The sequence below is a fragment of the Scyliorhinus torazame genome, chromosome 12 (genome assembly GCF_047496885.1).
Source record: "Scyliorhinus torazame isolate Kashiwa2021f chromosome 12, sScyTor2.1, whole genome shotgun sequence".
NCBI classification, from domain to species: domain Eukaryota; kingdom Metazoa; phylum Chordata; class Chondrichthyes; order Carcharhiniformes; family Scyliorhinidae; genus Scyliorhinus; species Scyliorhinus torazame.
In genome coordinates, this window is record NC_092718.1 from 65,217,335 (window position 1) to 65,242,885 (window position 25,551).

At 47.9% G+C, this 25,551-nt stretch overlaps 1 protein-coding gene across 5 annotated transcripts in view; it reads right to left on the reverse strand.

The window, feature by feature from the left end:
* The window catches only part of lins1 (lines homolog 1), a 64,659-nt gene that overhangs the window by 25,878 nt on the left and 13,230 nt on the right, over window positions 1–25,551 (reverse strand). For 3 of the 5 annotated variants that reach the window (XM_072468801.1, XM_072468799.1, XM_072468800.1), the window contains exons 2-3: window positions 24,686–25,133; window positions 12,050–12,139 (exon numbers count right to left, since the gene is read on the reverse strand). In XM_072468801.1, the coding sequence (XP_072324902.1) occupies window positions 12,050–12,139; window positions 24,686–25,087 (492 nt within the window). In that variant the 5' untranslated portion in view covers window positions 25,088–25,133. Of the gene's footprint in view, window positions 1–12,049; window positions 12,140–22,943; window positions 23,137–24,685; window positions 25,134–25,551 lie in introns of those variants that run through there. The other 2 variants (XM_072468803.1, XM_072468802.1) reach the window with 2 other exon arrangements.

Consider the following 25,551-nt stretch of genomic DNA (forward strand, 5'->3'; position numbering starts at 1 on the left):
ACAAGTGCCACAAAAGATGTTCGGAAAGTTGGTGGTGGTCTTTGTAAACCCTCCCAAGGTGACCGTGCCCACCGGTCACTGCGACAGAAGCCAAAATCTGGGGATCTGCCCTGGGCGGTCATGGTCCACCTCAATAGGTATCAGAATAAGGAGCAGATCTCAAAAGTGGGCGAAGGCCACATGACAAACTTGTCATGTGGCCTTCATTCGAATCTACCAAGATATCAGGGCAGAACTGGCAAAGCGAGCGATGGGGTCGGCGGCCATCATGGGTGGCCTGGATTCGAGGTAGGTTAGGGCACAGTAGGAGTTCTTCGCTGTGTGGGGGGGGGGGGGGGGGGGCGGAGTATAGCTGATTATAGTATGGGGGGGTCCTTCTGCCACGCTGGTTACATGGAACGTTAGGGGGTTAAATGGTCCCGGGTGTTTGCCCATTTGAAGAGTTTGAGCGCAGGCCACATGACAAACTTGTCATGTGGCCTTCATTCGAATCTACCAAGATATCAGGGCAGAACTGGCAAAGCGAGCGATGGGGTCGGCGGCCATCATGGGTGGCCTGGATTCGAGGTAGGTTAGGGCACAGTAGGAGTTCTTCGCTGTGTGGGGGGGGGGGGGGGGGGGGGGGGCGGAGTATAGCTGATTATAGTATGGGGGGGGGGCCTTCTGCCACGCTGGTTACATGGAACGTTAGGGGGTTAAATGGTCCCGGGTGTTTGCCCATTTGAAGAGTTTGAGCGCAAGAGGCAAGTTTCTTCTTGCAGGAGACATTTTTGAGGATTCAGGAACAGACGAGGTTGAGATAGGGCTGGGTGGGGCCGGTGTTTCGCTCAAATTTTGATTCGAGGGGTGGCGATCTTGATTAACAGAAGGATGACTTACAGCAGCTGGTGATTTGCCAGTGGGGGGGGGGGGGGGGGGCTACATCACGGTGAGTGGGGTGTGGGCGGGTGCGCACCTGGTTTTAGTGAACAGAGATGCACCAAATTGGATTGTCACGGACATTATCAAGAAGATGTTGGCAACCATCCCGAACGTGACTCACATCAGTTGATTATGGGGTAGATTTCAATTGCATATTAGATCTGAGGATGGACATATCCAGTCCCAGGTCTCTGGGAACTTATGGGATGGCGAGGGAGATGGCAGTGTTCACGGAACAGATGGGGTTGGGGGTGGATCCGTGGAAGTTTAATCGTCCAAGGGAGAGGGAGTTTTCCTTCCTCTCACATCTACTCCCGAATAGACATCTTTGTGGTGGAGGAAGCGTTACTCTCAGGGGTTGGTGGGGGCTAGGTACTCAACAATTGTAATATCGGGCCATGCTCCACATTATGTGGATGTGCGATTGGAGATGGGCCGGGCCCAGCGCCCCCATGGAGGTTAGACACATCGCTCCTTGCAGATAAGGGTTTTGTGAAAGGGTAGCTTCAGCCATTGGGAACTATGACGGTTTTAATCAGAATGGGGATGTGTTATAACCCACACAGGTCTTACGGGGTAGTTAATCATCCCTACCCAGCCCGTATGGGTCTTACAGGGTAGGTATGATTAACTACCCTGTGGATCTTGTGCAAGTTATAACAGGAGATTTTGTCTTCCACGTTCTGGGAAGCGTTGAAGATGGTGGTCAGAGGGGAGGTAATCGCGTACAGAGCCTACAGGGATAAGGTTGGCAGAGCGGAAAGGTAGTGGTTGGTTGACTCAATTTTGGAGGTGAATCTGCAGTACACCATGGCCCCTACGCGGAGTTGTTATTGGAGAGAAAGAGGCTACAAATGGAATTTGAGCTTGAATCAACAGGGAAGGTGGTGAGCCAACTTCGCCGCTCATGAGGGGCATTTAATGAGCATGGGGATGAGGCCAGCTGCCTATTGGCTTAACATCTGAGGCAGCCGCATGGGAGATAGTCCAGGTTAAGATTGAGAGGGGGACTTGTTATTGCTTCAGACAAGATTAATGGAGCTTTAAGAGGCTTTCTACCATGGGCTGTTCAAGTCTGAGCCGCAGGAGGGTGACTCGTGGATGGAGCAGTTTTTGGACGGTTGGACTTCCTGGTGGTGGAGATGGTGAAGTGGCAGGGGTTAGAGGCACCGTAGGGGTTGGAGGAGGCTATGGATTGTACCAGTTCTGTGCAATCGGGGAAGGCACGTGGACCAGATTGTTTTCCAGTAGAACTCTACAAGCAGTTCACGGGCATGTTGCCGCCCACATTTACTGGGGATGTTCAATGATTCTGTGTCAAGGGGGGTGTTGCTGGCCACGTTGGCGCAGGTGTCGATCTCCATGATCCCGAAAAAGGACAAGGATCCCGTGGACTGTGGGGCTTACAGGCCTATTTCACTGCTGAACACTGATGCTAAGGTACTCACTAAGGTTCTGGTGAAGCGTCTGGAGGGGTGTTTGTCAGAGGTGATCTCGGAGGACCAAACAGGGTTTGTCAAGGGTTGACAGTTGGGAACCAACATCAGGAGACTTCTGAACGTGGACCTGTCGCCCTCTATGGGGGAGGTGCTTGAGATAATCATACCTATGGATGCGGAGAATACTTTTAATCAGGCGGACTGGAGGTACCTCTTCGAGGTCTTGGGACGATTTAGGTTTGGACCAATATTTATGCCCTGGGTTTTTGCCCAATTGAAGAGTTTGAGCACAAAGGTAGTCTTCTTGCAAAAGACGCATTTGATGTTTGGGATCAGGCGAGGCGGAGGAAGGGCTGGGTGTGGCAGATATTCAACTATACTGCTGTATAGTGCCCTTCGGCTAGTGTCCGGATCAATGCAGTGAGCTCAGGGTATTTCCGATTATATAGGGGCACGACGCAGGAATGCCCGCTGTCCCGTTGTTGTTCGCACTCGCGATTGAGCCGTTGGCCATCATGCTTATATCATTGGGGGAGTGAGAAATATTGAGAGGGTGGGGCGAGGAGCATAGGGTGTCCCTTTATGTGGATGATTTGTTGTCGTTCGTTTCTGATCCTCTCACTAGTGTGGGAGGGATAATGGAGCTGTTGAAGAAGTTTGGATCCTTCTCAGTGTGATGTGGTACGAATAAAGTAATGGCATGATGGGAAAACTGGTCAATGGGAAGACTGGTCAAAATATTTGATACAATGTAAGAAATGCTGCCCTAATCATTTCAGACCCCTGTAAGACTAATAAGGCCGACTCTGCATAACCTGAAGTGTGAATAAGATCAGAGAAGGTCAAGCCATTCCAAAATACCGGGCCTCGGCAACTCCTGATAAGACTGATAAGACTAACTCGTCATAACCCAGGGCCGTAGGAATAAGACAAGATAAGGTCAGGAAGGAATAAGTCTCCTCCGACCTCTCAATGATCCCTCCAAGGACAAGATAATGGTATGAGTGATGCAACAAAGAGCCCAATAAGGTCAGCAGGCATTGCTTCCGTTTCTACTTCCGATCGAATTCCTGACTAAGCTGTAGTCACACAATCTTGATAATGATAATGTATAAATACTGAACTGATTTTCTGTAAAAGCGCAGACTCGAGGAGGAATCAGCAAGTTTCACTAACTGGTCTCGGACCTCAAGTTTCAGCCATTACTGCATGCAGTTGTTTTGTAAATAAAGCCTTGTTATTTTGCCATAACGAGCGTTGTTGAATCTTTCTACTACAGAAGCAGGAAAATATTGACTACAACATCAGGGTACAAATTGAATGTGAGCAAGTGCGAAAACTTCCCGGTGAATCTCCTTTGGGGGGGGGGGGGGGCGGGGGGAGTGGAGGAGGTTCCGGGAGGCTGCCGTTTAAGCTGGCCAATACGAAGTTTAGATGTTTGGGGATTCAGGTGGTGCATGACTGGGCTCTGTTGCACAAACTGAACTTGGCCAGTCTGGTAGAGGGGGTGAAGGAGGACTTGAAGAGGTGGGATGCCCTCCCACTACCTTGGTGGGGAGAGTGCAGAAGGTCAAAATGAACGTTCTGCCAAGGTTCTTATTTGTGCTCGTGTCTTCCGATCTTCTTCCCTAAATCTTTTTGCGTTAGGGTTGATAAGTTAATTACAGTCTTTGTTGGGCGGCAAGATTCCCAGAATTCAAAAAGCCTTCCTGCAGAGAGGGCGACTGTTGGGTGGGCTAGTGCTTCCAAATTTAATGTTCTATTAATGGTTGACAAACAGCAGGGAATTGCAAGGATGGGTTGAGGAGCCGAGGACACGGGGAGGGGGGGGGGGTGCAGATGGAGGAGGTCTCGGTCTCTTGTGTAGGGTCGTGTCTAAGGGTGTTGGTTATGGCGCCTCTTCCGTTTTCTTCGCTATGTTCTCGACAAGCCCGGTAGTGGTGGGATTTGAAGACTATGGAACCAATGTAGGCAGGATTTTAGATTAAGGGCCATGTCATTACTGTCACCAATTTGTGGGAATCATAGGTTTGTTTTTAGTGCTGTCACAATGAGCGCTTGAGTGTGTTTTATATTGGTCGAGGGAATGCTTAAAGGAGAAGGGTGGCACAGTGATTAGCACTGCTGCCTCACAGCGCCAGGAATCCAGGTTCAATTCTGGCCTTGGGTGACTGTCACTGTAGAGTTTGCGCGTTCTCCCCGTGTCTGTATGGGTGCTCTTGTTTCCTCCCACAGTCCAAAGATGTGCAGATTCGGTGGACTGGCCATGCTACAAATTTCTCCTCAGTGACCAAAGATGTGGCGATTAGGTGAGGTTATGGGCATAGGGCAGGGTTTGGGCCTAACTAGGGTGCTTTTTCAGAAGGTCAGTGAAGATTCGATGGACCGAATGGCCTCCTTTTGTACTGTAGGAATTCCATGGTTCTATGGAGAAGTGGCAGACAAATATTTAATTATTTCAGTGTTTCCCTCATCCAACATGGGGGTTAATTAGCTCAGTTAGCTGAATGGATGGTTCATGATGCGGAGCAATGGTAACAGCCTGGTTCAATTCCCTTACTGACTGAGGTTATCCACGAAGAGCCTTCTCAATCCTACCCCTCACCTGAGGTGTGGTGACCCTCAGGTTAAATCACCACCTGTCAGTTTTCTCTCAAAAGCGGAGAACGGCCGATGGTCCTCAGGGACTATAGCAACTTTCATTTCTTTCAATCTGACATAAAACAATGAAGCATTCACTTTTTAGATGAATGCATACAAATAGCATGGAGCACAACTACTGAGGTTTCGAGGGGTATTTTGCTTTTTTAATAACATTTTACAAATGGGGTTTTAACACATTAATGAATTCATCATGGAAAATGGAGCTGTGTAACTCAGTGACCCGTTCTGCATAGCCAGTCTGAAAACCTGTAGCATTGGTGCATATCCTTTTTACAGCTATAACTACCAGACCTCCAGTGGCATTGTTTTTTGTATTCATTTTTTACAGGATGTGGGCTTCACTGACTAGGCCAGCATTTGTTGCCCATCCCTAATTGCTCTTGAGAAGGTGGTGGTGAGCTGCCTTCTTGAACCGCTGCAATCCATGAGGTGTAGGTACACCCACTGTGCTATGAGGGTGGGAGTTGCAAGAATTTGGCTCAGCGACATGAAGGAACAACGATATATTTCCAAGTCAGGATGGTGAGTGACTTGGAGGGGAACTTCCAGATGGTGGAGTTCCCAGGTATCTGCTGCCCTTGTTCTAGATGATAGTGGTTGTGGGTTTCGAAGGTGCTGCCTAAGGAGCCTTGGCAAGTTCCCACAGTGCATCTTGTAGATGGTGCATGGCTGCTGGCACTGTGCGGCGGTGGTGGAGGGAGTGAATGTTTGTGAAAGGGGTGTCAATCAAGCGGGCTGGATGGTGTCAAGCTTCTTGCGTGTTGTTGGAGCTGCACTCATCCAGGCAATTATTCCATCACATCCCTGACTTGTGCCTTGTAGGTGGTGACAGGTTTTGGGGAGTTTGGATGTGATTTACTTGCCGCAGGATTCCTAGCCTCTGACCTGCTCTTGAAGCCGCAGTATTTATATGGCTAGTCCAGTTCAGTTTGTGGTCAATGGTAACCCCCAGGATGTTGACAGTGGAGAATTCAGTGATGGCAATGCCACTGAATGTCATGGGGTGGTGGTTTGATTCTCTCTTGTTGGAGATGGTCACTGCCTGCCACTTGTGTGACGCGAATGTTACTTCAGAAGTTGTGCTACACCGTGTTAAAGATAATGTGCTTTTTTGCAAAGATGTAGGTGCATTTAACATGGACTCTTTCTTTCACACCAGCTTAATGAGTTCATTTCTGTTGCCGATGAAAGCTTGCACTTGTTATGTTTAGCTCCAGATGAGAAAAAAATGACTGCCTTTCATTGAAATGTGATGGAAGTCTAGGGGTGTCTCTGAAGGCTATTTAACAAAGTCAGCATGAGATCTGGAGGACATCGCATCTGATACCTTGGAAGATAACCTAATAGAACCTGAAGATCCAAGTTAACTACCATTGGCATCAGCTAAATATCTTGATAGTTTTTGGTGTCAGTAGGGACCCTCTTCCTGTAAATAGAAACCACAAGTGTGCCATAGAACCATGAATGCACGTACAATGCAAATAGCACTGTTAAAATTAATTAATTAAAATTAAATTTTCAGAAACTTACTGTGGACAACAGTAAGTTTTGTTTGCACTGAGTGCTGAATTTGGTGCATTTGAGTGCTATAGTGAGAGTTTGGTGACTGAGGGAGTACAAGGCTTAATTTTTATCTAAAGTATAGTCTTTCTTTTATTTAGTTAATTAACTGAAAATTTGCTGTTTGGTTTAGAAGAAGGTGAATTTTCAATCAGCTTTAATCAAAGGTTTTACTTGTAGGTACTTGCAGCTGGCGCTTGTTAATTAGTTAATTGGATTAGGCCAGTTTTCAGAGGCTAGATTCACAGTATAAAAGTGATCCCCGACAGTGCAGACTTTGTTTGCACCGAGTGCTGAATTTGGTGCATTTGAGTGCTATAGTGCGAGTTTGGTGACTGAGGGAGTGCTGAATTTGGTGCATTTGAGTGCTATAATGAGAGTTTGTCGACTGAGGGAGTGCTGAATTTGGTGCATTTGAGTGCTATAATGAGAGTTTGGCGACTGAGGGAGTTAGGTGAGGAGGGAGTAAGGTGCTCCCTTCATTTTGTTTCCTACATTTCCGCAAAGAGTGAGAAGAGAGCCAGGAGTTTACAGAGAGTGCAGCTGACTGGGAGCAGAGTCGGAGGGCAGAGATCCAGTTGGTCCACAGGGCAGCTATATTCTGTAAGGTAAGAGGGGATGGAGGCTAGGCCAGTTGCATGCTCCTCCTGTTGGATGTGGGTGGTGAGGGATACCACCGGTGTCCCCGCTGACTATACCTGCGGGAAGTGCACCCAACTCCAGCTCCTCAAAGACCGTGTTAGGGAACTGGAGCTGAAGCTGGATGGACTCCGGATCATACGGGAGGCAGAGAGGGTGATAGAGAAGAGTTACAGGGAGGTAACCACACCCAAGGTACAGGACAAGAGTAGCTGGGTTCGTCATGGGAACAAAAACAAACAGGCAGACAGTGCAGGGATCCCTCGTGGGCGTTCCCCTTCAAAACAAGTATACCGTTTTGGATGCTGTTGGGGGGGGGGGGGGGGGGTGGGGGGGATGATGACCTACCGGGGGAAGGCCCTAGCAGCCAGGTCTCTGGCACTGAGTCCGGCTCTGGGGCTAAGAAGGGAAGGGGGGAGAATAGAAAAACAATAGTAGTCGGAGATTCAATGGTTAGGGGAATAGATAGGAGATTCTGTGGTCGCGAGCGAGACTCCCGGAAGGTATGTTGCCTCCCGGGTGCCAGGGCCAGGGATGTCTCGGATCGTATCTTCAGGATCCTTAAGGGGGAGGGGGAGTAGCCAGAAGCCGTGGTGCACATTGGTACCAACGACGTAGGTAGGAAAAGGGGTTTGGAGGTAATAAACGAGTTTAGGGAGTTAGGCTGGAAGTTAAAAGCCAGGGCAGACAGAGTTGTCATCTCTGGTTTGTTGCCGGTGCCACGTGATAGCGAGGCTAGGAATAGGGAGAGAGTGCAGCTGAACACGTGGCTGCAGGAATGGTGTAGGAGGGAGGGCTTCAGGTATTTGGATAATTGGAGCGCATTCTGGGGAAGGTGGGACCTATACAAGCAGGACGGGTTGCATCTGAACCAGAGGGGCACCAATATCCTGGGAGGGAGGTTTTCTAGTATTCTTCGGGAGGGTTTAAACTAATTTGGCAGGGGAATGGGAACCAGATTTGTAGTCCAGCAACTAAGCTAGCCGATATTCAGGACGCCAAAGCGTGTAGTGAGGCAGTGGGAAAGGGAACACTGACAAAGGAGAGTACTTGCAGGCACGGAGATGGGTTGAAGTGTGTATACTTCAAAGCAAGAAGCATCAGGAATAAGTTGGGTGAACTTAAGGCATGGATCGGTACTTGGGACTATGATGTGGTGGCCATCACGGAAACTTCGATAGAAGAGGGCAGAAATGGTTGTTGGAGGTCCCCGGTTATAGATGTTTCAATAAGATTAGGCAGGGTGGTAAAAGAGGTGGGGGGGGGGGTGGCATTGTTAATTAGAGATAGTATAACAGTTGCAGAAAGGAAGTTTGAGGAGTATCTGCCTGTTGAGGTAGTATGGGTTGAAGTCAGAAATAGAAAAGGAGCAGTCACCTTGTTAGGAGTTTTTTATAGGCCCCCCAATAGTAGCAGAGATGTGGAGGAACAGATTGGGAAACAAATTTTGCAAAGGTGCAGAAGTCACAGGGTAGTCATGGGTGACTTTAACTTCCCAAACATTGAGTGGAAACTCTTTAGATCAAATAATTTGGATGGGGTGGTGTTTATGCAGTGTGTCCAGGAAGCTTTTCTAACACAGTATGTAGATTGTCCGACCAGAGGGGAGGCAATATTGGATTTGGTACTGGGTAATGAACCAGGGCAAGTGATAGATTTGTTAGTGGGGGAGCATTTTGGAGATAGTGACCACAATTCTGTGACTTTCACTTTAGTAATGGAGAGGGATAGGTGCGTGCAACAGGGCAAGGTTTACAATTGGGGGAAGGGTAAATACGATGTTGTCAGACAAGAATTGAAGTGCATAAGTTGGGAACATAGGCTGTCAGTGTCAGGGAAGAACACAAGTGAAATGTGGAACTTGTTCAAGGAACAGGTACTAAGTGTCCTTGATATGCATGTCCCTGTCAGGCAGGGAAGAGATGGTTGAGTGAGGGAACCATGGTTGACAAGAGAGGTTGAATGTCTTGTTAAGAGGAAAAAGGAGACTTATGTAAGGCTGAGGAAACAAGGTTCAGACAGGGCGCTGGAGGGATACAAGATAGCCAGGAGGGAACTGAAGAAAGGGATTAGGAGAGCTGAGAGAGGGCATGAACAATCTTTGGCGGGTAGGATCAAGGAAAACCCCAAGGCTTTTTACACATATGTGAGAAATATGAGAATGACTAGAGCGAGGGTAGGTCCGATCAAGGACAGTAGCGGGAGATTGTGTATCGAGTCTGAACAGATAGGAGAGGTCTTGAACGAGTACTTTTCTTCTGTATTTACAAATGAGAGGGGCCATATTGTTGGAGAGGACAGTGTGAAACAGACTGGTAAGCTCGAGGAAATACTTGTTAGGAAGGAAGATGTGTTGGGCATTTTGAAAAGCTTGAGGATAGACAAATCCCCCGGGCCTGACGGGATATATCCAAGGATTCTATGGGAAGCAAGAGATGAAATTGCAGAGCCGTTGGCAATGATCTTTTCGTCCTCACTGTCAACAGGGGTGGTACCAGGGGATTGGAGAGTGGCGAATGTCGTGCCCCTGTTCAAAAATGGGACTAGGGATAACCCTGGGAATTACAGGCCAGTTAGTCTTACTTCGGTGGTAGGCAAAGTAATGGAAAGGGTACTGAAGGATAGGATTTCTGAGCATCTGGAAAGACACTGCTTGATTAGGAATAGTCAGCACGGATTTGTGAGGGGTAGGTCTTGCCTTACAAGTCTTATTGAATTCTTTGAGGAGGTGACCAAGCATGTGGATGAAGGTAAAGCAGTGGATGTAGTGTCCATGGATTTTCATAGATTATCATAGAATTTACAGTGCAGAAGGAGGCCATTCGGCCCATCGAGTCTGCACCGGCTCTTGGATAGAGCACGCTACCCAAGGTCAATACCTCCACCCTATCCCCATAAACCAATAACCCCACCCAACACTAAGGGCAATTTTGGACACTAAGGGCAATTTATCATGGCCAATCCACCTAACCTGCACATCTTTGGACTGTGGGAGGAAACCGGAGCACCCGGAGGAAACCCACGCACACACGGGGAGGATGTGCAGACTACGCACAGACAATGACCCAAGCCGGAATCGAACCTGGGACCCTGGAGCTGTGAAGCAATTGTGCTATCCACAAGGCTACCGTGCTGCCCCACGGTAAGGTTTAGTAAGGCATTTGATAAGGTTCCCCATGGTAGGCTTATGCAGAAAGTAAGGAGGCATGGGATAGTGGGAAATTTGGCCAGTTGGATAACGAACTGGCTAACCGATAGAAGTCAGAGAGTGGTGGTGGATGGCAAATATTCAGCCTGGATCCCAGTTACCAGCGGCGTACCGCAGGGATCAGTTCTGGGTCCTCTGCTGTTTGTGATTTTCATTAATGACTTGGATGAGGGAGTTGAAGGGTGGGTTAGTAAATTTGCAGACGATACGAAGATTGGTGGAGTTGTGGATAGTGAGGAGGGCTATTGTCGGCTGCAAAGAGACATAGATAGGATGCAGAGCTGGGATGAGAAGTGGCAGATGGAGTTTAACCCTGAAAAGTGTGAGGTTGTCCATTTTGGAAGGACAAATATGAATGCAGAATACAGGGTTAACGGTAGAGTTCTTGGCAATGTGGAGGAGCAGAGAGATCTTGGGGTCTATGTTCATACATCTTTGAAAGTTGCCACTCAAGTGGATAGAGCTGTGAAGAAGGCCTATGGTGTGCTGGCATTCATTAACAGAGGGATTGAATTTAAGAGCCGAGAGGTGATGATGCAGCTGTACAAAACTTTGGTAAGGCCACATTTGGAGTACAGTGTACAGTTCTGGTCGCCTCGTTTTAGGAAGGATGTGGAAGCTTTGGAAAAGGTGCAAAGGAGATTTACCAGGATGTTGCCTAGAATGGAGAGTAGGTCTTACGAGGAAAGGTTGAGGGTGCTAGGCCTTTTCTCATTAGAACGGAGAAGGATGAGGGGCGACTTGATAGAGGTTTATAAGATGATCAGGGGAATAGATAGAGTAGACAGTCAGAGACCTTTTCCCCAGGTGGAACAAAGCATTACAAGGAGACATAAATTTAAGGTGAATGGTGGAAGATATAGGGGGGATGTCAGAGGTAGGTTCTTTACCCAGAGAGTAGTGGGGGCATGGAATGCACTGCCTGTAGAAGTAGTTGAGTCAGAAACATGAGGGACCTTCAAGCAGCTGTTGGATAGGTACATGGATTACGGTAGAATGATATAGTGTAGATTAATTTGTTCTTAGGGGCAGCACGGTAGCATTGTGGATAGCACAATTGCTTCACAGCTCCAGGGTCCTAGGTTCGATTCCAGCTTGGGTCACTGTCTGTGCGGAGTCTGCACATCCTCCCCGTGTGTGCGTGGGTTTCCTCCGGGTGCTCCGGTTTCCTCCCACAGTCCAAAGATGTGCAGGTTAGGTGGATTGGCCATGATAAATTGCCCTTAGTGTCCAAAATTGCCCTTAGTGTTGCGTGGAGGTGTTAACCTTGGGTAGGGTGCTCTTTCCAAGAGCCGGTGCAGACTCAATGGGCCGAATGGCCTAGTTCTGCACTGTAAATTCTATGATAATCTATGATTAATCTAGGACAAAGGTTCGGCACAACATCGTTTGCCGAAGGGCCTGTTCTGTGCTGTATTTTTCTATGTTCTATGTTCTAACAGAGAGACAACAAGTTTTGCCTACAAGCAATGCCATGTAATCAAACTAATATTTGCATCTAATAGTAAAATGATCCTCTTATTTTCACAGTAACTTCATTGCAGTGTTAATGTAAACCTACTTGTGACACAAATAAAGATTATTATTATTATAAACTATACCCTCAGCTCAGACTCACCATCTTCAAAATCTGAACCAGAATCAGTGATCCAATGCATTTCATAGCCAAGTGAGACAACAGCTTGTCTGGACAACCAAACAGTGGAACCTAAGGACAGAATACATCATGTATCACTCAGAATTTCAAGACTGCAGCAATTAATAAAAGTAAATAGGAAGGTTGTGGAATAATTCAGTTTCTTTACATATCCTGTCAACATCTTCCACTGTTCTGATCCTGGGCTGAATAAACTTTAACTGAATATTCATCCAAAATGGACATATTTTAGAATTTATTTATGATTTTCTCCAGTTTCCTGACCTGCCTTGGGGTCCAGTTTCACAATGCTAAAGAGGGTGAAGGGGCCTTCTGGTCGAGAATGTGTGTCAAGCCTCTGCATGTCCTGATGGAAGAGGAAGAGAGGGCAGGAAAGCCTCCTGCATTTTAAACTGTACCTATCCAGGACTAGTGAATTATCTGTGAAGGATGGAGAATCACAGTCTGAAAAGATTTTGGTTCAACAGAAAGACCGAATGAAGTCACTATCCACGCCAAGAGTGATCAAAATCCTTGAGACTGGTTGGAGTGGCGACATCTTTTTAAAAAATATATATTTTATTCAAGATTTTTGGCCAAACATAACAGTACGTAGTGTTTCTTTTACACAACAATAAAGCAATATAAATAACAGTGGCCAATTTTAAACAAATAAATAAATAATATATAAACAAAAACAAAACTGAATGGCAACTGCCTTGTCCAAAATAAATACTCTCCAAAAATACAATCCAACAATCCAATATACAATTACCTATAACAACTACCTATACATATTATACATATACAATAACATCTCTGAGAGTCCGTTCGATTCCCCCCCCGCCCCTCCCCCTCCCCTCCCTCCCTCCCCCTCTCCCCCCCTCCCCCCCCTCCCCCCTCCCCCCTCCCCCCTCCCCCTCCTCCCCTCCCCCCCCTCCCCTCCCCCCTCCCCTCCTCCCCCCCCTCCCCTCCTCCCCCCCTCCCCTCCTCTCCCCCCTCCCCCCCCTCCCCCCCTCCCCTCCTCCCCCCCCTCCCCTCCTCCCCCCCTCCCCTCCTCTCCCCCCTCCCCCCCCTCCCCTCCCCCCCTCCCCTCCTCCCCCCTCCCCCCTCCTCCTCTCCCCCCCCCTCTCCCCCCCTCTCTCCCCCCCCTCTCTCCCCCCCTCCCCCTCTCTCCCCCCCTCCCCCCCCTCTCCCCCCCCCTCCCCTCTCTCCCTCCCTCTCTCCCCCCCCCCTCTTCCCCCCCCCCCTCTGTCCCCCCCCCCTCTTTCCCCCCCCCCCTCTTTCCCCCCCCCCTCTTTCCCCCCCCCTCTTTCCCCCCCCTCTTTCCCCCCCCTCTTTCCCCCCCCCTCTTCCCCCCCCCTCTCTCTCTCCCCCCCTCTCTCTCCCCCCCCTCTCTCTCCCCCCCCCTCTCTCTCTCCCCCCCCTCTCTCTCTCCCCCCCCCTCTCTCTCTCCCCCCCTCTCTCTCTCCCCCCCCTCTCTCTCTCCCCCCCCTCTCTCTCTCCCCCCCCCTCTCTCTCTCTCTCTCCCCCCCCCCTCTCCCCCCCCTCTCTCTCTCCCCCCCCCTCTCTCTCTCCCCCCCCCCTCTCCCCCCCCTCTCTCTCTCCCCCCCCCCTCTCCCCCCCCTCTCTCTCTCCCCCCCCCTCTCTCTCCCCCCCTCTCTCTCCCCCCCCCTCTCTCTCCCCCCCCCTCTCTCTCCCCCCCCCTCTCTCCCCCCCCCCCCCTCTCTCTCCCCCCCCCCCTCTCTCTCCCCCCCCCCTCTCTCTCCCCCCCCCTCTCTCTCCCCCCCCCTCTCTCTCCCCCCCCCTCTCTCTCCCCCCCCCCTCCCCCCCCTCTCTCCCCCCCCCTCTCTCCCCCCCCCTCCCTCTCTCCCCCCCTCCCTCTCCCCCCCCCCCCCCTCCCCCCTATCCTGCGCCGGGCTACTAGGGACGCAAAGGCCAACACGTCAGCCTCTCTCGCCTCCTGCACTCCCGGCTCTTCTGCAACCCCAAATAAAGCCAACCCCCAGCTTGGTTCGACCCGGACCCCCACCACCTTCGAAAGCACCTTTGCCACCCCCACCCAGAACCCCTGTAGTGCCGGGCATGACCAGAACATGTGGGTGTGATTCGCTGGGCCTCTCGAGCATCTCGCACACCTATCCTCTACCCCAAAAAATTTACTGAGCCGTGCTCCAGTCATATGCGCCCTGTGTAACACCTTAAATTGTATCAGGCTTAGCCTGGCACACGAGGACGATGAGTTTACCCTACGTAGGGCATCAGCCCACAGCCCCTCCTCAATCTCCTCCCCCAGCTCCCCTTCCCACTTCCCTTTCAGCTCATCCACCATGATCTCCCCCTCGTCCCTCATTTCCCTGTATATGTCCGACACCTTACCATCCCCCACCCATGTCTCTGAGAACACTCTATCCTGCACCTCCTGCGTCGGGAGCTGCGGGAATTCCCTCACCTGTTGCCTCGCGAAAGCCCTCAATTGCATGTACCGAAATGCATTCCCTTGGGGCAACCCATATTTTTCCGTCAGCGCTCCCAGACTCGCAAACGTCCCATCTACAAACAGATCTCTCAGTTGTACTACCCCAGCTCTTTGCCATGCTCAAAATCCCCCATCGGGAGGACCACCATTTTAACCACCTGCACCCTACCTGCCAATGACAGGGACACCGTGTCCCATCTCTTAAAGTCCTCCTCCATCTGTTCCACTAACCGCGTTAAATTAAGCCTGTGTAATGTACCCCAATTCTTGGCTATCTGGATCCCCAAGTACCGGAAGTCCCTTGTTACCTTCCTCAACGGTAAGTCCTCTATCTCTCTGCTCTGCTCTTCTGGATGCACCACAAACAACTCACTTTTCCCCATGTTCAGTTTGTACCCTGAAAAATCCCCAAGTATCCGCATTATCTCTGGCATCCCCTCCGCCGGGTCCGCCACATATAGCAACAAATCATCCGCATACAGAGATACCCGGTGTTCTTCTCCCCCCCCTGAGTACTCCCCTCCACTTCCTGGAACCCCTCAATGCTATGGCCAGGGGTTCAATCGCCAGTGCAAACAATAACGGGGACAGAGGACATCCCTGCCTCGTCCCTCTATGGAGCCGAAAATAGTCAGACCCCCGTCCATTCGTGACCACGCTCGCCATCGGGGCCCTATACAGCAACTGTACCCACCTGATATACCCATCCCCAAAACCAAATCTCCTCAGCACCTCCCACAAATAATCCCACTCCACTCTATCAAATGCTTTCTCGGCATCCATCGCCACCACTATCTCCGCTTCCCCCTCTGGTGGGGGCATCATCATTACCCCTAACAGCCTCCGTATATTTGTATTCAGCTGTCTCCCCTTCACAAACCCAGTTTGGTCTTCATGAACCACCCCCGGGACACAATCCTCTATCCTCATTGCCATTACCTTGGCCAGAATCTTAGCGTCCACATTCAGGAGGGAAATGGGCCTGTAGGATCCGCATTGCAGCGGGTCTTTTTCCTTCTTTAGGAGGAGCGATATCGTTGCCTCCGACATAGTCGGGGGCAACTGCCCCCTTTCCCTCGCCTCATTAAAGGTTCTCATCAGTAGCGGGGCCAGCAAGTCCATATATTTCCTATAGAATTCAACTGGGAATCCGTCTGGTCCCGGGGCCTTCCCCGCCTGCATACTCCCAATCCCTTTCACCACTTCCTCCGTCTCAATCTGTGCTCCCAGTCCCACCCTCTCCTGCTCCTCCACCTTGGGAAATTCCAGCTGATCCAGAAAGCACATCATTCTCTCCTTCCCATCCGGGGGCTGAGCTTCATATAATCTTTCGTAAAATGCCTTGAACACTCCATTCACTCTCTCCGCTCCCCGCTCCATCTCTCCTTCCTCATCTCTCACCCCCCCTATCTCCCTCGCTGCTCCCCATTTCCTCAGTTGGTGGGCCAGCAACCTGCTCGCCTTCTCCCCATATTCGTACTGTACACCCTGTGCCTTCCTCCATTGTGCCTTTGCATTACCTGTAGTCAACAAGTCAAATTCTACATGTAGCCTTTGCCTTTCTCTGTACAGTCCCTCCTCCGGTGCCTCCGCATATTGTCTGTCCACCCTCAGTAGTTCTTTCAACAACCTTTATGTGCCCTAGTAGATATCAGCTCCCCTCTAACCACTGCTTCAGCGCCTCCCAGACCACTCCCACCTGTACCTCCCCATTATCATTGAGTTCCAAGTACCTTTCAATACACCCCCTCACCCTTAAGCACACCCCCTCATCTGCCAATAATCCCATGTCCATTCTCCAGGGTGGACGCTGTTGTTTTTCTTCCCCTATCTCCAGGTCCACCCAATGTGGAGCATGATCCGAAATGGCTATAGCCGTGTACTCCGTCCCCGTCACCTTTGGGATCAGTGCCCTTCCCAGAACAAAAAAGTCTATCCGTGAATAAACTTTGTGGGAGTGGTGACATCTTGAACGACTGCAGTCCCGGACCATGGCACCAATGGGGGCAAGGGACCCCACAGGAGGGAACATTAGCATTCATTGTCATTACCATCGCTGAATCCCTCACTATCAATATCCTGGGATTTACCATTGACCAGAAACTGAACTGGACTAGCCACCATATAACCAATGTAACTGTAAGAGCAAGTCAAAGGCGAGGAATTCTATGGTGAGTAACTCATCTCCTGACTCCCCAAAGCCAGTCTACCATCTACAAGATACAAGTCAGGGGTGTGATGGAATACTATCCCCTTCCTGGATGAGTGCAGCTCCAACAACACTCAAAAAGCTCAACACCATCCAGGACAAAACAGGCTTGCTTGATTGCTCCCCCTTCCAGAAACATTCACTCCCTCCACCACCAATGCAGTGGCAGCCATGTGTACCATCTACAAGATGCACTGCAGGAACACACCAAGGCTCCTTAGGCGGCACTTTCTGACCACAAAACTACCACATTGTCAGAAAAATCCATCTGGTTCACTGATGTCATTTAAGGAAGGAAATGTGCTGTCCTTATCTGGTTTGGCCGATGTGTAACTTCGGACCCGTGGCAGAGTTTGGAAATATTGTAAACATTGAAGAGGCGGCATGGTGGTGTAGTGGTTAGCACTGATGGCTCACGCGCTGAGGACCCGGGTTCCATCCCGGCCCTGGGTCACTGTCTGTGTGGAGTTTGCACATTCTCCCCGTATCTGCGTGGCTCTCACCCACGACCCAAGGATGTGCAGGTAGGTGGACTAACCACGCTAAATTGTCCCTTAATTGGGAAAAAAATAATTGGATACTCTAAATACATAAATTTTTTAAATTAAAAACATTGAAGAGGATGGTGGAAGACTTCAGGATGCAATAGACCAAGAAATGGGAAGATTTGCGGCAGATTGAATTCAGCATGGAGAAGTAGGAGTGATCCATTTTGGTAGGAAAAATGGGAAAAGGCGATAAGAACTAAATGATACCACTTTTAAGGGGTGTGAGAACAGGGAGACTTGAGCTTTGAAGGTGAGATGTGTGAGAGCTGACAAAAAAAATGAGGGATCTCTGGCTTTATTAATAGAGCAAGCAAGTTAAACTTTTGAAATATTGCATTTAATACTATGCACCACTTTTTAGGAAGATGCTAAATGGAGGTTTGTTGGAATGGTATGAGGGACGAAAGCTTTAAGGGAGAGCAGATGGGAAACTTAGAGAGCAGCAGGGAAGGACTGAAAGATAATGGAGCATGACATGAGAAGATGTTTGATGTTTGCAGGGATATCACGTAACAGGAAATCATTAACCGAGCCAAGTTCATGAAGACATCTGAAAACAAAAGCAAGAAATTAAAAGTGAATAATGAAAATGTATGATGTGAGCGTGGAACATAGTATGGATGGGTTTTTAATGAGTTGTAACTTTCAAACCGTTGATGGAAGGAGGCTAGGTCGAGCCTCAAGGTGATAAATGCATAGATCACAGTTTCAGAAGGGGGTGGAAAATGTTAGATATGGAAGAACACAGGTTTGGTAAAAGAATGGAACTTTGGGGTCAGGTGAAGAGGAAAGAAGCTGAGGTTGGGGGTCCAGCAGGATGTTAAAGTTTCACACTTAGCAGGCAAAGTGAGTGGCAGTCTACAGTACAATGAAACTAAACTGGAGGTAGATTGGGGGAGACTATTGGCAGACAAAGGGACGGCTGGTAAATGGGAGGCTTTTAAAAATGTGTTAACCAGGGTGCAGGGTAAGCACATTCCCTTTAGAGTGAAGGGCAAGGCTGGTAGAAGTAGGGAACCCTGGATGACTCGAGATATTGAGACTCTGGTCAAAAAGAAGAAGGAGGCATATGACGTACATAAGCAACTGGGATCAAGTGGATCCCTTGAAGAGTATAGAGATTGTCGAAATAGAGTTAAGAGGGAAATCAGGAGGGCAAAAAGGGGACATGAAATTGCTTTGGCAAATAATGCAAGGGTGAATCCAAAGAGATTCTACAGATACATAAAGGGGAAAAGAGTAACTAGGGACAGAGTAGGGCCTCTTAAGGATCAACAAGGGCATCTATGTGCAGAGCCACAAGAGTTGGGTGAGATCCTGAATGAATATTTCTCATCGGTATTCACGGTGGAGAAAGGCATGGATGTTAGGAAACTAAGGGAAATAAATAGTGATGTCTTGAGAAGTGTGCATATTACAGAGGAGGAGGTGCTGGAAGTCTTAAAGCGCATCAAGGTAGATAAATCCCCGGGACCTGATGAAATGTATCCCAGGATGTTGTGGGAGGCTAGGGAGGAAATTGCGGGTCCCCTAACCGAGATATTTGAATCATCGGCAGCCACAGGTGAGGTGCCTGAAGATTGGAGAGTGGCGAATGTTGTGCCCTTGTTTAAGAAGGGCAGCAGGGAAAAGCCTGGGAACTACAGACCGGTGAGCCTAATGTCTGTAGTAGGTAAGTTGCTAGAAGGTATTCTGAGAGACAGGATCTACAAGCATTTAGAGAGGCAAGGACTGATTTGGGGCAGTCAGCATGGCTTTGTGCGTGGAAAATCATGTCTCACAAATTTGATTGAGTTTTTTGAGGGAGTGACCAAGAAGGTAGATGAGGGCAGTGCAGTAGACGTTGTCTACATGGACTTTAGCAAGGCCTTTGACAAGGTACCGCATGGTAGGTTGTTGCAGAAGGTTAAAGCTCACGGGATCCAGGGTGAGGTTGCCAATTGGATTCAAAATTGGCTGGACGACAGAAGGCAGAGGGTGGTTGTAGAGGGTTGTTTTTCAAACTGGAGGCCTGTGACCAGTGGTGTCCCTCAGGGATCGGTGCTGGGTCCACTGTTATTTGTGATTTATATTAATGATTTGGATGAGAATTTAGGAGGCATGGTTAGTAAGTTTGCAGATGACACCAAGATTGGTGGCACAGTGGATAGTGAAGAAGGTTATCTAGGATTGCAACGGGATCTTGATCAATTAGGCCAGTGGGCCGACGAATGGCAGATGGAGTTTAATTTAGATAAATGTGAGGTGATGCATTTTGGCAGATCGAATCAGGCCAGGACCTACTCAGTTAATGGTATGGCGTTGGGGAGAGTTATAGAACAAAGAGATCTAGGAGTACAGGTTCATAGCTCCTTGAAGGTGGAGTCGCAGGTGGACAGGGTGGTGAAGAAGGCATTCGGCATGCTTGGTTTCATTGGTCAGAACATTGAATATAGGAGTTGGGACGTCTTGTTGAAGTTGTACAAGACATTGGTACGGCCACACTTGGAATACTGTGTGCAGTTCTGGTCACCCTATTATAGAAAGGATATTATTAAACTAGAAAGAGTGCAGAAAAGATTTACTAGGATGTTGCCGGGACTTGATGGTTTGAGTTATAAGGAGAGGCTGGATAGACTGGGACTTTTTTCCCTGGAGCGTAGGAGGCTTAGGGGTGATCTTATAGAGGTCTATAAAATAATGAGGGGCATAGATAAGGTAGATAGTCAACATCTTTTCCCAAAGGTAGGGGAGTCTAAAACTAGAGGGCATAGGTTTAAGGTGAGAGGGGAGAGATTCAGAAGGGCCCAGAGGGGCAATTTCTTCACTCAGAGGGTAGTGAGTGTCTGGAATGGGCTGCCAGAGGTAGTAGTAGAGGCGGGTACAATTGTGTCTTTCAAAAAGCATTTAGATGGTTACATGGGTAAGATGGGTATAGAGGGTTATGGGCCAAGTGCGGGCAACTGGGACTAGCTTAATGGTAAAAACTGGGCGGCATGGACTGGTTGGGCCGAAGGGTTGTTTCCATGCTGTAAACTTCTATGATTCTATGATTCTATGACTAGGCACATATATACCTCGGCTACGAAGGAGAAGGTTCTGGGGAAACTGAAAGGTCTGAAGGTGGATAAGTCACCTGGACCGGATGGACTACACCCCAGGGTAGGAAATTGTGGAGGCATTGGTCACGATCTTTCAGGAATCACTGGAGGCAGGAAGGGTCCCAGAAGACTGGAAATTGGCTAATGTAACACCACTGTTTAAGAAGGGAGGGAGCCAGCAGACGGGAAACTATAGGCCGGATAGCCTTACGTTGCTCATTGGTAAGCTTTTAGAGTCTGTTATTAAAGATGAGATCGCGAAGTACTTGGAAGTGCATGGTAAAATAGGACTGAGTCAGCACCGCTTTGTCAAAGGGAAGTCGTGTCTGACAAATCTGTTAGAGTTCTTTGAGGAGGTAACAAGCAAGTTAGACAAAGGAGAACCAGTGGACGTGATTTATTTAGATTTCCAGAAGGCCTTTGACAAGGTGCCACATAGGAGACTGTTAAATAAGTTAAAAGCCCATGGTGTTCAGGGTAAGATCCTGGCATGGATAGAGGATTGGCTGACTGGCAGAAGGCAGAGAATGGGGATAAAGGGGTCTTTTTCAGGATGGCAGCCAGTGACTAGTGGTGTGCCTCAGGCATCTGTGCTTGGACCATATCTTTTCACAATATACATTAATGATCTGGAAGGAACTGAAGGCACTGTTGCTAAGTTTGCAGATGATACAAAGATCTGTAGAGGGACAGGTAGTACTGAGGAAGCAAGGGGGCTGCAGAAGGATTTGGACAAGCTAGGAGAGTGGGCAATGAATTGGTAAATGAAATACAATGCGGAAAAGTGTGAAGTTATGCACTTTGGAAGGAGGAGTCTAGGCATAGACTATTTTCTAAATTGGAAAATGCTTAGGCAATCAGAAGCACAAAGGGACTTGGGAATCGTTGTTCACGATTCTCTTAAGGTTTATGTGTAGGTTCAGTCGGCAGTTAAGAAGGCAAATGCAATGTTAGCATTCATGTCAGGAGGGCTAGAATACAAGACCAGGGATTACTTCTGAGGATGTATAAGGCTCTGGTCAAACCCCATTTGTAGTATTGAGAGCAGTTTTGGGCCCCGTATCTAAGGAAGGATGTGCTGGCCTTGGAAAGGGTCCAGAGGAGATTCACAAGAATGATTCTTGGAATGAAGAACTTGTCTTATGAGGAACAGTTGCGGACTCTGGATCTGTACTCGTTGGAGTTTAGAAGGATGAGGGGGGATTTTATTGAAACTTACAGGATACTGCGAGGCCTGGATAGAGTGGAATGGGAGAGGATGTCCACTTGTAGGAAAACCTAGAACCAGAGGACACCATCTCAGACTAAAGGGACGATCCTTTAAAACAGAGATGGGGAGGAATTTCTTCAGCCAGAGGGTGGTGACTCTGTGGAACTCTTTGCCACAGAAGGCTGTGGAGTTCAAATCACTGAGTGTCTTTAAGACAGAGATAGATAGGTTCTTGATTTATAAGGGGATCAGGGGTTACGGGGAGTAGGCAGGAGAATGGGGATGAGAAAATATCAGCCATTATTGAATGGCGGAATGGGCAGCACGGTGGCGCAGTGGGTTAGCCCTGATGCCTCGCGGCACCGAGGTCCCAGGTTCGATCCCGGCTCTGGGTCACTGTCCGTGTTGAGTTTGCACATTCTTCCCGTGTTTGGGTGGGTTTCGCCCCCACAACCCAAAAATGTGCAGGCTAGGTGGATTGGCCACACTAAATTGCCCCTTAATTGGAAAAAATGAATTGGGTACTCTAATTTTTTTTTTAATGATTGCACGGTAGCATTGTGGATAGCACAGTTGCTTCACAGCTCCAGGGTCCCAGGTTCGATTCCGTCTGTGCGGAGTCTGCACATCCTCCCCGTGTGTGCATGGGTTTCCTCCGGGTGGTCCAGTTTCCTCCCACAGTCCAAAGATGTGCAGGTTAGGTGGATTGGCCATGATAAATTGTCCTTAGTATCCAAAATAGCCCTTAGTGCTGGGTGGGGTTACTGGGTTATGGGGATAGGGATAGGGTGGAGGTGTTGATCTTGGGTGGGGTGCTCTTTCCAAGAGCCGGTGCAGACTCGATGGGCCGAATGGCCTCCTCCTGCACTGTACATTCTATATCTATATTCTATATTGAATGGCGGAGCAGACTCATGGGCCAAGTGGCCTAATTCTGCTCCGATGTCTTATGGTCTTTTCGTCCAAGAGGTCAGAGGCTAGAAATCCTGCGGCAAGTAACGTACCTCTTGACTTCTCAAAGCCTGTCCACCATCTACAAGGCACAGGTCAGGAGTGTGATGGAATACTCTCCACTTGCCTGGATGAGTGCGGCTCCAACAACACTCAAGAAGCTTGACACCAGCCAGAACAAAGCAGCCTGCTTGATTGGCTCCCTTCCATAAATATTCGCTCCCTCCACCACCAATGTACAGTAGCAGCCATGTGTATCATCCACAAGATGCACTGCAGGAACTCATTGTGGCTCTTTAGGTAGCATCTTCCAATCCCATAACCACTACCATCAGAAGGACAAGGTCAGCAGATAGCTGGGTACATCACCACCTGGAAGTTCCCCTCCAAGTTACTCACCATCCCGACTTGGAAATAAATCACCGTTCCTTCACTGTCGCTGGGTGAAAATCCTGGAACTCACTCCTTAACAACACAGTGGGTGTACCCGAATAACATGGACTGCAGCGGTTCAAAAAAGCAGCTCACCACCACCTTCAGGGCATTTAGGGATGGGCAACAAATGCTATCCTAGCCAGTGAAGCTCACATCCCTTAAAAATGAATTGAAAAAGATTGTCAGCTATACTTCACACTCAATGGCTGACTCACAGATCAGTAGTGCAGGCTAACCTCAACCTAAAGCAATTAGTTCCACAAAGTATTCAGAAACAATATCTCAAATTAACTGAACGTAATCTTTCAAATAATGAATAGTACAAGGAAAGATAGCAGAACTTAATCATGCTTGGGCATACTGTGTACAGTTCTATCTCCAATAGAAACACTGGAAAAGGTGGGAAAAAGATGCGCAAGAATAATACAAGAACCAAGAGGGTACAATTATAAGGAGAGACTGGGACTCTTGCATTTACGAAGATAAAATTGAGAGGTGACCTGATTGAGCTCAATAATGGAATTTCAAACAATAAATGCACTGATGATGTTTCCACTTGTGGGGAAGACCAGAATTATGGGTCATAAATATAAATAGTCATTAATAAACCCAATTCAGGATTCAGGAGAAACTTCTTGACTCAGAATGGTGAGCATATGGAGCTCTTTACCACAGGACGTTGAGGAAAAAACATGTATTTAAGGAGACGCTAGATAAACAATAAAGAAGGGAATAAGATTGTCCTGGTAGGGTAAAGTGGGAGCAGGCTTGTGCAGAGCATAAAATTGACATGGATTAGTTCAGCTGAATGTGCCAAGATCCCAGACCTGGCCACAACTTTCCGGAGGATACTGGACAAGAATCCCAAACAATTTTTTTGAAATTGTAAAACTGTTAGAAAAGAATTCTGACCAATAGGTATCTTTTATGTTGAAACAAACTTTAATTTAAGCACAGAATTAACTCCATTAACATCATAGAAAATAGCTTTACAATTATCAATTAAAATGTTCTTAAACACAAGGAAAAACATAAACTTACTACCTGTACCTGCTACTAATTCCAATTGAGAAACCCAATGCAGTTAAAATGCCACTTATAAATAAGGTTAACAAAACAGATTACTTGCTTAGTTATGGAGAGGATGTTTGGAGAGACCCTTTCAGGAGCCAAACCAGTGCACTTTTCCTCAACCTAGCAGTAGTTGGCCAAACTGCTGACCAATTTAAAATTATTTGGGCTCATCAGACTCAAATCCTATGGCAAAACTGCAAAACTACACAGGCCTGGCTCCTCCCATCAAATACATCATCTGTTTCTGACTAAGATGTCACATGATCTGCTTAGATCCAACTAAATACAATCCCTCAGATGTTATCTACTCTCCGGGGAATCTCAAGCAACAATAACAATATCCCATTAGCCTTCTATATGTAAATAAGTAAATGGTTAGAGTCAATCATGACCTCACCTTTTATGACGTCTTAATTACAACTTTAACAGACACGGTCTGGATACCTTAAGCTAGGTTCTTTGATAATATTACTGTAACAAACATATACCTTAACCCAGGTTTTTAAAAACCTTGCTGCAACAGATATAAAATAATTTAATAATAAGTACATAATAATTTCCACATTCATCACAAATGTCCTACTTGTGTAATAAAGCATAAAAGAGTGATCAGAATAATCAGTCACACTCACCAGTTTGGATAAAATGTCCATGTCTTCCAACAAAATTCTTATAGCGTTCAGGTATGATTGTCTGACATCTTCATTCAATACTTCAGAATGTACTTTAGAACTCATCATCTGAATCAGGGATACCTGCATCAACAGGATTTCATTCTGACTGCATTTTGTGCTGGAGTTGCTATCACATGACATGCCGTGACTACCCATAGGCAATGTGCTCCCCACTTCAAAATGAAAAACTTGGTTACTTGGTTCGGTAAATTCATTGGTTCCTATGGGAATGTTTGAGTCTTCCATACACATATCAGGAGAAAGGAAAGCTGCCAGTTCCTGGCTGTCCTTGCTTGGCCTCCCTCCCGCCAACAACTCCTTGTAGAATTGATGAAGACGTGGCAAGTATTTCCCCATCATTCTGTATCACTGGTTGACCATCCCCCACGTTGAATGTTGGCTGGAACTTGGAAAAGAGAAAACAGTGTAATTACGAAAGCAAAACATTCAACTGGGAAAGTGACTGAAGTTGCACTAACATTAGTGCTTGGACTTGATATTTCTGATTTACAATGAAAAGCCTGGATATTCAAATATGAAAGCGTCTCAGACAGGGAGAGTAGAGGCAGGAAAATACAGCAAAATAATGATATCTGGTTTGAAATCCTTCATGCAGTATAATGAAAGACCATAAGACATAGGAACAGAATTAGGCCACTTGGCCCATCAAGTCTGCTCCGCCATTCAATCATGGCTGATATTTTCTCATCCCCATTTTCCTGCCTTCTACCCATAACCCCTGATTCCCTTATTAATCAAGAACCTATCTATCTCCGTCTTAAAGACACTCAGTGAATTGGCCTTCTGCAATAAAATGTTCCACA